The sequence below is a fragment of the Protopterus annectens genome, chromosome 9.part0, assembly GCF_019279795.1.
Source record: "Protopterus annectens isolate FY-2018-M chromosome 9.part0, PAN1.0, whole genome shotgun sequence".
Lineage (NCBI taxonomy): Eukaryota > Metazoa > Chordata > Ceratodontiformes > Protopteridae > Protopterus > Protopterus annectens.
Window position 1 is genome coordinate 1087221657 of NC_056743.1, and position 14592 is coordinate 1087236248.

The 14592-nt window shown below is 42.2% G+C and overlaps 1 protein-coding gene across 4 annotated transcripts in view; it reads right to left on the minus strand.

Moving 5' to 3' along the window:
• Positions 1 to 14592, minus strand: part of LOC122811822 (cyclic AMP-dependent transcription factor ATF-7-like) — a 2228331-nt gene that overhangs the window by 579359 nt on the left and 1634380 nt on the right. For all 4 annotated transcript variants that reach the window (XM_044083930.1, XM_044083931.1, XM_044083929.1 and 1 more), the window contains one exon: positions 3602 to 3701. In XM_044083930.1, coding sequence (XP_043939865.1) covers positions 3602 to 3701 — 100 coding nt within the window. The remainder of the gene's footprint in view (positions 1 to 3601; positions 3702 to 14592) is intronic.

Sequence of the window (14592 nt, forward strand, 5' to 3'; positions counted from 1 at the left end):
AGAATACTGCAACAGTGATATAGAAGGACATAGTATAGCTGTGTAAAATCTTACCATAATAGTAGATACTCTTCTCTTCACTGTCGCAGTATTCGCTCCCTCCCTCCAACCCCCTCGTCTTTATTCTGCCCTTTTTCCTTCTCGAAGTGAATGGACTCCTTTTTCCTGTGAGGACTGTTCTCTCCTGGGGCAAGTCTGTGCATTCCTTTTATGCCCTATGTTCTGTGTGAGGAGCATAAATGGGACATGCAGCGCAACCAAGATCCTTTTCAAACTTTTCAATACTGGTGGTGCAACAAGCTGCCTGGGACGGGACACCCCTTCTTTCAAGAATACTGAAACAGTGAAGAGAAAGACGTCTACTGTTAGGGTAAGATTTTACACAACTGTACTTTATGAATACTGCAACAGTGATATGGAAAGACATCAAACACTTGTCATGATGATCGTGAAGTTGCCTTCCACACTGACATTTCCCCTTCTTGGATGATGGGAACTTCGGCTGATGTGGGGAGCATACATGTGACACTGATCAGAATTAAACAATTTGGTATAATGGCTGGACACAGGGCTATCCTTGGCTGGAGATCTCATAGGTTATGAATACTGCAACAGAGATGTGGAAAGACATCTTCTTTCGTAAAATATTTTACTGACATAAGAAGGACTATAAACTAAACAAGTAAAACTTGCAGGAAAATTTACTTTTACTGAAAAACAGGCCAAGCTAACATTAAATAATGTAGAAAGATACTGCAAGGACTCAAAAATATACATGAAAACAGAATATATGCCTTGATCTTGACATCGGCAAGAAAATATTTTTGATACAGATAAAGATGATCTTCTAGTGGTAGGTATAAAAAAAAAAAAAAAAAAGCTACAATATCAGGACATAAAATGTCTAGTGAGACTCAACCAAAGATGTTCCCTGTTGTCAGAATGAAAAATCTGAAGGTGGGATGCAACAAACTTCACTTTCCTAATGCATCTTTGCTGTTAACAGACAAGTGGATGTGCTGCAGACATCCGAACAAAGAGGATAAGTGTGGCTACCCCCAAAAAGCAGCAATCCTTGTATATCTAAACTGAATCTGCTGCTTTTTTATTATTAACAGCAAATTTGAGTAGTTAAAGGGAATGGATACAGCAGACATTAACCCCCACATATTGCATCCAAGCATGGCTGTGAAAGACAGAAGACTGATGAGTCAGATGCGAGGCAGACAAATCTATTTTTAGTAGACCCCACTTGTACTGGATATTGTCAAATATTAGACAGCACAGCTTCCACTTGTGAAAGACTGACATTTCTATGATTAAGCCAACTGTCAGGGTGTATTGTTGGCTCTGGGTATAAATGGCCTGAAAGGGCAAGCTTGCCAGAAGAGACCATTTCCAAAGTACCATGACTGTTCCACACAGCGAAGAAGAGTCTGCACCTCCAAGTCTGTTAGAATGACCTGGACCTGTAGTAAAGTCTTCCACAATCTACAAAATATTCTATGAGAACTGTTCTAAATGCTATCAAAGCCAGGATAACTGATACCAGTTTCTCTGGATTTGACATATTGGTCCTTATGAGATGGACACCGCAGCATGAAATTGGACTCCTCAGGCAAAACCCAAGAATTTTGCTGTTAGTTTCCAGTTTGGAATAAGAACGAAATGAATAACTTGCATCTATTGAAATCTGTTTACACCACTACATGCATTACAAAAACAAAGCAAAAATCACAATGAAAATACATTTGAAGGAATAAACACTCTGAGTACTACTGTGAAGATCAAAAGTAGAAAGAAAAAGCAATGTGATGTCTAATGTCGGTAGATGACCATCACAGAAGCAATCTAAGCCTAGGTAACTTAAGCCTACACTTCAGATAGCCATGATAAGGAGATCTGGGGAATGCAAATGATGGGAAAGATGTGGAGCTGAAGGTAAGACTGCCATCTAAACAAAGATGCAAGGTATAGCAGCACGGGCCTTGTACAGAAGTGTCTCATGCAAACATGTTGCAGAGACATTTTAGCAAGTGTTGTGCAACAGAATGGCTGTTTAGAAGTCCTTGTGAACTAAAAATCTTGCATTAGAATCTCTAGAACAAGCACACCAAATAATTCTTAACACTGACTAAAACCTAAAGAAAACTACAAAAAATTAACAAATAAAAGGGTACTTAAATATTAACATAACCAGGAGGCCAAAGTACTGATTTCTGTTCGAAAGATTTCAACCTATGCAACCTATTCACCTTTACACCTAAACAACTATTTTAACTCAAAAACATTTTCTGTTATTACTGCAGCTGTCATTTTAATCCAAAAGAACTGCCTTCCCTGACATTAAAATAGTCGTTTCAGGAATTGTGAAGCGGTACCCCAGTGACAAAGGTCAGTATTTTTTTCTCTTAAGTATTTGGCATTACAATTCAAGTGGGGATAGTGATGCCTGTTCCCGGTGGATGCATGTCACTTTTGCAATCGGTGCTTTAGTTAGTTTTAAAATTCGTATGCTGGATATTAACAAAACTATAATGTTAAAATTGTGTAGCATAACGATTACAATTGTTCCAGAGTGCATGATATAAGCACATAATCAGAACTGTTCCCGAGTTTATTACTGAGTATGATATAAGTGCTAAGAGTGAAGTGTTACGGATTATACTTTTCTACATGTCAGGGAAGGCAGTTCTTTTGGATTAAAATGACAGCTGCAGTAATAATGGAAAATATTTTCTAGTTAAAAACAGTCGTTTCAGTGTAAAGGTGAAAGAATTCGGTCCTGGTTGCGTTAATACACAAGTACCAATAAAAGTCCCACTGACAATGCAGACCTACCAAAAGAAAGTGAAACTAGAAATTTAATTTCTCTTTACAGCAATGCAGGTGCTATAGCTTTTGGTATGCTTAAAAGAATCAGGATTGCAGGGTGTTTGTATAAAATGTAAATATGGATAATGAAGCGTGGATAAACATCTTGGGCTGAAGGCATCTGAAAAAGCCTTGGTGACCTCCAGTGATTCACTCACTGATGGACTACAGCCATAAAATGGTAGTTCAGTAATATGACAACAGCAACATAGTTAACTTTTGTGATCATTGCACATATAATACATGGCAGAAACAAAAGTGCAGTAAACCAAAAAACAGAGCTGTGAATCCCTCACTGTAATTATCAACCACTGCTACTCCAACTCTACAGAGGAACAAAAACACAAAGGATAAACAGATGTCTGCTACGTATTAGGACAAGGTATTCAGCTAATCAAGTTGCCCCTACCTTGAGTCTTGAGCAATATAAAAAAAAAAGAGAGATTAGGCAGAGGAACAGGAGAGGACAGCAGACCAGTCTCTTTCAGCCTGCCTCAAACAGAGTGAAAGTCATGAGGTTTTCAATTTTGAAACAGGAAAATTTAACCAGGTAAATATTTAGACACAATGGAGAGCAGGACAGACAAAGACTATGCAGTAATTAATGTCCTTCTACAAGTTAAATCAAAACCTGTTCCTGAATTTTGCTAGTGAAAGGGTGACTGCTGCTTTACAGTCTAACTGGGTAGTGTCAGCCTGGTGAAGTTTTTTCAAATCAGTTACTTACAGATATAACAGAAGGCATCTGGACATGTGGGCCGGGGAGCATAGGCATAGTTTGTCCACTGGAAAGCTGTACCAGGACTGGAACAGAACTTGTGGGAGACCTGCAAATGGTATATAAATTAGTTAGGTAACTCAAAGCCAGATTGAATTTTCAAAGAACAATCCTTTCAGTTAGTTAATATGCTGCACTTCTGTGGGGCAACATTCCAGTCTTAGCAAATAAACACAAATACAATGATGATTTGAAAACTACCACCTAAAATCAAAGAGAACTATTCAGAACTGAATATTACACGGAATAACTTTATTGACTTCCTAGTAACAGTTATTTAGGTCTCACGCAGGTACCAAAATACATAACAATAATGCTTTTTATGTACTGGTTTTGCCTCTATGCCTACCAACCATCAAGCATCTAAGAGGCATTGTGGCAGCCATGAGGATGCTTTGTGCGCTCACCAGCATCCCACATATGACATTATTTTTCAGTTATGAACCTAACCTAACCTCCCGGACCACTGGTTGTGAGGTAAGCACTGACATCACTGCAAGGACCTCCTATGGCCCTCAGTCTGTGCTTGCAAGCATGCATGCTTCCCCCACATGCACCAACAGGGGCTACTACCACAGTTTTGTATAATCACACACACATCCTCATGATCCAACCCCATAGTGCACAATGAGCTCCCACTTTCCAGTAGGGACTTATCATTGGGGCTGCTGCTGAGGCCATGTAAAAACCATCACTCCTCCCAACCAGGATGGATAAATCCATCTTGCCTGTGTCATCAAGAACTCAAACTGTTAGTCGAACTCAGGTTATCTGGGCTTAAGTCAGGGCTCTATACCACCAGCACAGGCTCTTTTTTTAAATCTGAAACCTAGTTTAACACAGCTGTGACTCCTGCCGACATCATTGCTTGACCTAGTGACTGTACTATACATTATGGTACTCAACCACAACATGATGAGAAGCTGCTGCATTACAGTAGAACAGCCTGATGTGCTTAGACTGACCGGACCACACATTGTTCACTGTTGCAGTCTAAAGCAACAACAAAGAAAGAAACTTAGGACAAACAATTTAACAAATCAAAACCACCAGACAAAAGCTGTAAGCAAATCCCTTTCAAGGTTTCCAGAATAAGGACAAATCCTTTAACCAGGCAACTCCTGTTAAGGAATGGTGACAGTTGCCACCTTCTCCAACAGCTCATCTCAAAGACAGTACAGTTGTATAAAATATTACCATAACTCTAGATGTCCTTCTCTTCACTATTGCAGTTTTCATTACAACAGAGATCCCCATGCCAAAGGCGGTCTGATGTCCTGTCTGTATTACAAAGATTTTCGGTTGCTTTGTCGCATGTATGCTCCTCGCGTAGCGCAGGGCATAAAGGTGATGTCCATACGTACCACCCCCACAACTGAGAGCCCCAGTAGGACTACCAGTCCAAGGCATAAAGAGGTAATCAGTATATGCAGAAGTGAAATGAGCAAGGGAGTGAATACTGCAACAGTGAAGAGAAGGACATCTACTGTTATGGCAAGATTTTAACAATTGTACTATGTCCTTCCATTTCACTGCTGTAGTATTCATTACAACAGGGACAATGACAAAGCTCAGGAAGAAGAGAGGGAGGAGGAAGGCCCAGCAGAGCTCTCAAAGAAGCCATTAAGGATGGCCATAGCCAAACCATCTCTAGCTCTGGAAATTCCATCCAACTTGTAGTGCTTATTAAATGTATGCACAAGAGTCCAGGTAGCTGCCTCAAGAATAGAGTTAGTATTCAAACCCTTGAAAAAAGCACCAGAAGAAGCCACAGCTCTAGTAGAGTGAGCCTTAACAGAAGAAGGAAGGCCCTTGCCATGAAAAGAATAAGAAAAAGAAATGCCTTTAAAATCCAAGAAGAAATAGTTTACTTAGACACAACCAATCCCAGGGGCCTAGGATGAAAAAGAAACAAAGAGCTGATCAGATTTACAAAAAGTCTTAGTCTTATCAAAATCAAATCGGAGTTGTCTATGCACATCCAATGTGTGCAGAACCCTCTCCCTGGCAGACTGAGAAGAAGGGAAAAAAGTAGCCAAATGAACAGCAATGGGCACCATGTGTGTGAACAGCTACCCCAACATAGTGCTGGCGTATTTATATTTTTGACAGAAGTGATTTCTTTTTTAAACATGTACCTTTTTAGGCAGCTTTGGGGATGATATTTTTTGGTTTGGTCTGGTTCAAATGAAATGGTACAAGAATGTATATTGTATCTGAACTATAGAACAGATTTTTTGAAGTTTGTACCATCCACATCTGAAACAAGCATTACTTTTTAGATGCAAGTGTATTTCTGAAAGATGATGCATTGAGCACAAAACTTTATAAGAAGGAATGTAAGTACAATGTATTGCATCAAAATAGCATGCATCTGAAAAGTACAGTTGTGTACACTTACCATAAATGTAGATGTTCGAGTGTATTCACTGTTGCAGTCATTACATTTGGGTTATCTGCCTGCAGGTATCCCTCAGCCAGCCTGAATATCAAAGTCTTGGATCCCTGCGTCAGATGCTGTCCCTTCTTCCATGACGTCAGGTCATCAGGGGTATAAAACATGCAGCCGACGCCATTATATCAGTTTTTTTTGCCCCAGATGTCAGGTGCCCCCATAATGGAAAGCAATTATATGTTAGGTTACACCTCCAATAAAAAGCAACTACACCAGAAAGCTGAAATACACTAAACAAGAAGAAAGGTATAGCCAAAAGAAGTCAGGAGGCTGGAGGGAGGGTAACCAGGACTGCAACAGTGAATACACTCTAACATCTACATTTATGGTAAGTGTACACAACTGTACTATGTTCTTCGTGTTTCACTGTTGCAGTCATTACATTTGGGTTGATTCCCAAAGCTAAGGAAGGGAGGAGGAAGTTAGAGAGGATTAGGACCAGCTATTAAGCCCTGCAAGACTGCAGTGGCAAAACCAGCTCTGGATTTAGAAAAAATAGGCATATGGTAATGCTTGGTGAAGGTATGTACAGAGCTCCAGGTAGCAGCTGGAGAGAGAGCATTTGACACCATTCCCCATTCAGGTATTGTTGATAAGCTCACCAGCCTGGGCATAAACCCTTACGTCACAAGATGGATCGCTAACTGGCTCTCAGACAGATCCCATGAAGCAAGAGTAGCGGGATCTATGTCCGAATCCAGACCAGTAACGAGTGGTGTGCCTCAGGGCTCTGTCCTGGGGCCCTTCCTGTTTGGCATATACTTCTCAGAAGTACAGGCAAGCACGGAAGGGCTGTGGCTGACTAAGTTTGCGGACTACTGCAAACTGGGTGCTATAATAGAGTCTCCAGCCGACATGGAGATCCTCCAGAATGGCCTAAATTAGCTGATGCATGGTGTCAAAGCCATGGTCTTAAGCTAAATGCAAAAAATGCGTAGTAATCCCCTTTGGAAAAAACAGAGTACCCGCAAACTACAACATAGGAGGTAATCCCCTGAAATCTGAAGAAGAAATAAGGGATCTAGGGACCCAAGTAGATAGTCAGCTTTCCTTTGATAACCATGTTGCCAAAGTGGTTAGAAAATCCTTCTATGTGACCCATCTGATCACGAAAGGGTTCGCGCATCAAAATCTAAGGATGTAATGGTGCTCCTCTACTCTTCCCTCATCAGACCCATTATTGAGTACAATGCACCAATTGGAATGTACCTGGCTAGACATCTCCAGCAGCTGGAGAGACCACAAGGGTACCTAACCAAGAGGATTACTGGCCTCAAACAGTTGCCCTATGCAGCATGATTGAAAAAGCTAAGACTGTTCTCTGTTGCATACCGCTTTCTCAGAGGCGATCTCTGTCTAACGTACAGAGCCATGTCCAACCCAGAATTGTTGAACATGTTCCATCTTAGCAAAACAAAATCTACTCGAACTACACGCTCTAGGGATATAAACCTCAACACAACAATGAATAGAACATGCTGGAGGGATAGATTCCCTTCGCAGAGACTTCCCTTACTACGGAACAGGGTCCCGATCTACATAAGACAGAGCCCCTTACTATCACTCTTCAAGAGGAACCTTGATGAGTGGATGGGTAACAGAAAGTTCACACTGGGGATCACACCAACAGCACTACTAGATAGGGGCCAAGGGTACTAGCTGCAAGTACAAGGGTCTACGGAACTACTAAAGGGGCGGTGAATACCGCACAATGTGGCTGGGCTAATATATGCCTTGGGCAGATAGCCCAGTACCAACCTATGAACCTATAAGAAGGTACCAGTGCTGGCGTGGCCAGTCTGGTGCAATCAGTATTGTACTTTTTGATCCTTAGGCGAACTTTTGAGAGGAGAGGCAAAGGGGGAAAGGCATAAACTGAGAGGCTTTCCCAGGTGAAGGACAGGGTATCCACTTTCCAAGCTTGACTGTGGGAAGTCCTTGTGCAGAATTTGTCCAATTGGTAGTTTTGGGGGGAGGCAAACAGGTCTATCTCTGGATTCCCCCATTTGTTTCTCAAAAGGTTGAATATGTTTGGGTTCAGTTTCCACTCATGTGGGTCCATGAGATTTCTGCTTAGGAAGTCTGCCAGTGAATTTAGCTTGCCTGACAGGAATTGAGCTTGTAGGTGCACTTGGTAGCTCAAGGCTGTGTTCCACAGAGCCATGGCTAGTCTACAGAGAGGGTACGAGTGGGTTCCCCCCTGCTTGTTTACGTACCACATAACAATGGTGTTATCTGTCTTTACCAATAACTGTCCTGGAAGAATGTGGTCCTTGAAGGCTGTCAGGGAATTCTGTACAGCTAACATTTATTTTTGATTGACATACAGGTGCATCTGACTATGGCTCCATTTGCCCTGAATGCACTGCCCTGCCAAGTGAGCCCCCCATGCATAGTCTGATGCATCTGTTGTTAGGATTTGGTCGGCAGGGGGTAGAGTGAATGGGAGCCCTTTGTTGTGGTAGCACACCTCTGCCCACCAAATGAACTCTGTCTTTATGCAAGGAATGATTGATTCCATTCCAGGTCCTGAGAATGTTGACACCATAGGCTTTTTAGATACCACTGTATTTTCCTCATATGCAGTCTTGCATATGGAATTAGTAGAATGCAAGAGGCCATGAACCCCAGGGCTTGCAGGATTTTCCTTGCAGATAGCTGGGTCTTTGTGGCCAGTAGTTTGAAGTAGGCTGTCAAATAAACTTGTTTCTCTGGCATGAGGTAAGCCATCTGGGAAGTTGTGCTCAAGCTTGCTCCCAGGAATACAATTTGTTGGCAGGGTACTAGATGAGATTTCTTTTCGTTTATGGTGTACCCCAGTGAGGTTAGAAGTTTCTTTACAAATGTCAGATGTTTTAGTAGCATGTCCTGGCTTTCTGCCTGAATTAGACAATCGTCCAGGTATGGGTATATTTGAATATTTCTTTGCCTGCAAAATGCAATGGCTGGAGCTAGGCACTTTGTGAATACCCTGGGCGCAGTAGATAGGCCAAAGGGAAGTGCAGAGAACTGACAGTGCATGGAGCCTGCTCTGAAGCGTAGGTATTTCCTGCAAGATTTCCTTATTGGGATGTGCAGGTATGCTTCCTTTAAATCTAAGGTTGCCAACCAGGCATCTTTGCCTAGCATAGGAAGCAGCTGTTGAAGTGTCAGCATTTTGAATTTTGGGATTACCAAAAAGGTGTTTAAAATAGAGAGGTCCAGGATAGGACGCCAGGAGCTGTCTTTTCTGGGTACCAGGAAAAGTCTTGAGTAAAAACCTTGTCCCCTTTCTTCTGCTGGGACAGGTTGAATAGCCCTGATACTTAGAAGAGAGAGAACCTGCTGTTGAGCCTCTGCCCACTGATTTGGTGGTAAGTCTGGCCAACCGTTTGGGGTTGGTAAGGTGTGGAAGTGGAATCTGTACCCTTGGAAAACTATATTTAAAACCCATTTGTCCTGGGTAATGAGTTCCCAGTTTTTTGCATGTCGGGCGATCTTTCCCCCTAAGGGAGCAGGCAGTTAAGCAGGGCTTGGAAGGTTTAAGGTTAAGTCATTGTGACATTTTTCCATAGGGGGGTGTCTTACTACTTCCAGCTTTGGAAGTGGGAACCCCCCACTGCTTAGGCCTGTGAGTACCTTGAGACTGTAGCCTAGGTGGTCTGCTGTTCCTGGGTTTGAACTGAGAAGGCCTGTATGAGACATGAAAGGACCAATTCTTAGAAGGCCTATGCCTACTAAATCTGGGAGGCTGTACTTGCAGGAAATCTTTAACAGTTTGCATTGATTTAGCTTTCCATCCTTTTAAGGACGACTTCTGCTTTGTTACCAAACAGGCGGTCTTGGTTTAAGGGAGCATCCAGTAATTTAGCTTTAACATGACCTGGCAAATTTTGCTCCTTAAGCCAAGCATGCCTTCTAAGCACATACCCAGTGACAGTAGTCCTGCAACATGCTTCTAAAGAGTCAAAACCACATTGCAAAATATGTTTACCAACTTGTTCAGCAGAATGCATTAAATCCTGTAGATCTTTATTTTCAGCGCAGTCAGGAATCAACATCAATTTCTGTTTAAGTAGTCCCATAATATGCTGCTGATACTTTAACATATGAAACTGGCAGTTTAAGGCCCTACTGGCCAAAGTACCAGAAGTGTACACCTTCTTCCCCATCTGTCCAAGGCCCTGGAATCTCTATCAGAGGGGGTATGGTTTTTGGCAGTAGTAGCCTTAATGCCTTTAGGTCCTTGGGAAATGGTCTCTGGGTCTGCAGTAGGATTCTTGAAGAGGAACTTGTGAGAGTCAGGTACTCTGTAATACCCGTCAGGTTTCCTGGGAGCTGGAGGCAAAGTGTCTGGGGCCAGGCAAGATTCCAAGAAGGCATTTTCTACAATGTCCAGGACAGGAAGGATAGCTAAAGGCCTGTGTAGAGGAAGGAGTAAGAATTCTCTAAGCCTCTTTTTGGAGTCAGAGTAATCCTGGTTTTCCCAGCGGAAATGCTCCCTAAGAGTGTGCAAGGTTTCACCAAAAGAAAAATCTTCTGGAGGGGAAGCAGAGGGAATGGAGTCCTCTTCATCTGAATCCTCATAGGTAGATAAGGGCAAATCCTGGTAATCAGAAGAAACAGAAATTTCAGAATCCTGATCAGAAGGAAAATCAGTTCTAGGTCACTTAGAGGGTGAAGGCTGGCTTCCCCAAATTAAAGTAATAAGGTCTTCATCCATTCTTATCATTTTTTTTTTTAGGCATATGGGCCTGACCATGCGGTTTGGACGTCAGTTTTCTAGGCATGGGTCGAGTTTTAGGCCTTGAAGAAGAAGAAGACGTCGTCAGTTTGAAATGCAAGTCAGTAGGCCTGAATTCACCCTCAGAAGCTGGTGCCTTCACAGTGGCTCCAGACCCATCCAAGGTGGAGACATCCGCAGGTTCCATGGTTGAAAAAGCATCTTGTGACATACCAGACTCCGAAAGGGTCTCAGTAGAGGCCTGCGAATCTGAAGTAGCGGGTATCAGGAGCTGCGAAAGCACCATACTGAGTACCAGCGAACTGGCAATTAGCTTAACAGAAGTGTTGTATGCAGCTTTGGACCTATGCGGTCTGTCTCTGTCTTTATCTTTACGTTTTTTCGGAATGTCGGTTGTCGGATGGCTTACTGAAGCTATTTCTGGACAGTTAAACCAAGTACCAAAATAATTTGCAGCAAAAATAAACAGACGACGAATACTTCGGGAGTTGAATAAAGCACAAAACCGACAGCGAGGGACGTCGTGGTCTGGACCTAAGCAAGGAATGCAGTACGAATGAAAATCTTTATGAGGTATTTGCTTTCCACAGGTAATACAATTGTCAACTTTTACTGACCGGTTTAGAGCAAGAAAAAGGATCCCCAACGGGGTACTTAGTTTTTTTGAAGACTTTGCTTCTAAAACTCGAAAATGAAAATTTCAGGAGTCGGCCGACCGGCACTTGCGAACTGCTTCTGCTTCGGGCACCGCGCGGCAAGAAAGACTGATGCAATGGCGTCGGCTGCATGTCTTATACCCCTGACGACCTGACGTCATGGAAGAAGGGACAGCATCTGACGCAGGGATCCAAGACTTTGATATTCAGGCCAGCTGAGGGCTACCTGCAGGCAGATAACCCAAATGTAATGACTGCAACAGTGAAACACGAAAAACATCATATTAATCAAAATGTCCTGAATGGACAGTTTTATACGTATGCATGCTTAAATGTACATGATATGACCCTATGAAAGAATCATTTAAGACTATTAGAAATTATTTTTTGACAAAGGTGTTTAATGAAACTAAGGTTAATACTATCTATGATGAAGTTGTCCATCACAGGGATGATAAGGCTAGACCTTATTTTTCTGCACGAATTGAGAATGTAGCATCTGCTACATTAAATACACATAAAAATAACTTTAGAACGAGTATTACTTACTCGTGTGATGTTGGTACAGTGTGTGAAGTGGTAAAGAAGAACTGGCATATCTTTAACATCTGATACGAGTTATAGGAAGATACTGGGTGATACACCATGATTCTGTTTTAAGAACAAGTCTTTAAAATAGATTCTGTGTTACAAATCTCTTATTTCTTATGAGAAAGAAAAGTCACATGTGGCTGAAGAATTTGTAACTTTTGTAAATATTTATGTAAGTGTGATGCATATACACACCTCACCACAAGGCACACACAGACTTTCCATTTCTATAGTGGATATAAAAAGTGCACACACCCCTGTTAAAATGCCAGATTTTGTGATATAAAAAAATGAGACCACAACAAATCATTTCAAAACTTTTCCCACCTTTAATGTGACCTATAACCTGTACAATTCAATTGAAAAACAAAGAAATCTGTTAGGGGAAAAAATATTAAAAATAAAAAACGCACAATAAGCTGGTTGCATAAGTGTGCACACCCTTAAACTAATACTTTGTTGTAAAACCTTTTGATTTTATTACAGCATTCAGTCTTCTTGGGTAGTGTCTATCAGCATAGCACATCTTGACTTGGCAATATTTGCCCACTCTTCTTTGCAAAAGCACTCCAAATCTGTCAGACTGCGAGGGCATCTCTTGTACACAGCCCTCTTCAGGTCACCCCATAGATTTTCTATTGGATTTAGGTCTGGGCTCTGGCTGGACCATTCCAAAACTTTAATTTTCTTCTGGTGAAGCCATTCTTTTGTTGATTTGGATGTATGCTTGGGGTCATTGTCATATTGAAAGGTGAAATTCCTCTTCATCTTTCTAGCAGATGCCTGAAGATTTTGGGCCAAACATGACTGGTATTTGGAACTGTTCATAATTCCCTTGACTAAAGCCCCAGTTCCAGCTGAAGAAAAGCAACCTCAAAGCATGATACTGCCACCACCAAGCTTCACCGAGGGGATGGTGTTCTTTTGGTGATCCAAAGTGTTGTTTTTACGCCAAACATACCTTTTGGAATTGTGGCCAGAAAGGTCAACCTTGGTCTCATCAGATCATAACACATTTTCCCACATGCTTTTGGGAGACTTGATGAATTGTTTTGCAAATTTTAGCTGGGCCTGGATGTCTTTCTGTGCAAGAAATGTTTTCTGTCTTGCAACCCTACCCCACTGCCCAGAAATATGGAGAATACAGGAGATTGTTGTGACATGTAGTACAAAAACAGTACTTGCCAGAAGTTCTTGCAGCTCCTTCAGTGTTGCTGTAGATCGCATGGCAGCCTCCCTGACCAGTTTTCATCTTGTCTTTTCATCAGTTTTGGAGGGACGTCCAGTTCTTTGCAATGCCACTTCTGTCCCATATTTTCTCCACTTTTTGATGACTGTCTTCACTGTGTTCCATGGTATATCCAATGCTGTGGAAATTGTTTTGTACCCTTCTCCTGCCAGATACCATTCAACAATGAGATCCCTTTGATGCTTTGTACGCTCTCTGCGAACCATGGTTTTTGCTGTAGCAAGCAAAGTACAGTTTTGTACCTACCATAAATGTAGATGTTCGAGTGTATACACTGCTGCAGTCATTACACTTGGGTTATCCTGCCGTCAGGCGGTTCCCCAGTCGGCCTGAGTTCCAAAGTCTTGGTCCGGCGTTGGTTGCTGTCGCCTCCTCCCCGACGTCAGTGCGGGAGGGGTATACACGATGCAGCCAACGCCATTTTCTTCAGTTTTTCTTGCCCCAGATGTCAGGTGACCCCAAATAGGTAGGCAATTCCAATTGCTAATAAAACATACATAAGAAAAGCAAACAACAACTTTCAGCTACCAGCAAATACTCCCCATAGGTAGTAAAGGGTAGAAGACATAGGTACGTACCAGCAAGTAAGAGGGGAAGGAGGGAGGGTAACCTGGACTGCAGCAGTGTATACACTCGAACATCTACATTAATGGTAGGTACAAAACTATACTATGTTCATCGTGTTACACTGCTGCAGTCATTACACTTGGATAGAATCCCAAAGCTGAGGTAGGGTGGCTGGGTCTATAAGGCATTAGAGGTGGCTATAAGGCCCTGCAGTACTGCAGTGGTGAAGCCAGCTCTGGATCTAGAGTATTGAGGCAGATGGTAATGTTTGGTGAAGGTATGCACAGAACTCCAAGTTGCTGCTTCCAAAATATCCTTGGTAGGTACTCCTCTGAGGTAGGCAGTTGAAGTGGCTGTTGCCCTAATGGAGTGAGATCTAATGCTGCTAGGTACAGGTTTCCCATGGTGTGTATAGCAGAGAAGTATGCAATGTCCTATCCATTTTGAAATAGTCTGTTTTAAAATGGCTTTTCCCTGTGCTCCTGCAGCATATGCTACCAATAATTGCTCAGATTTCCTGAAAGCTTTGGTTTTGTCAAGTAGAAGCGTAACTGCCTGTGAATGTCCAATGAATGCAGTAGTCTCTCCCCTTTATTCTGTGGTTTTGGATAAAAACTGGGCAAATGAATAGTTTGGTTTAGAGCCACACTGGATACCACACCTTTGGCATAAATGTAGGGTTAGTTCTTAAAGACACCC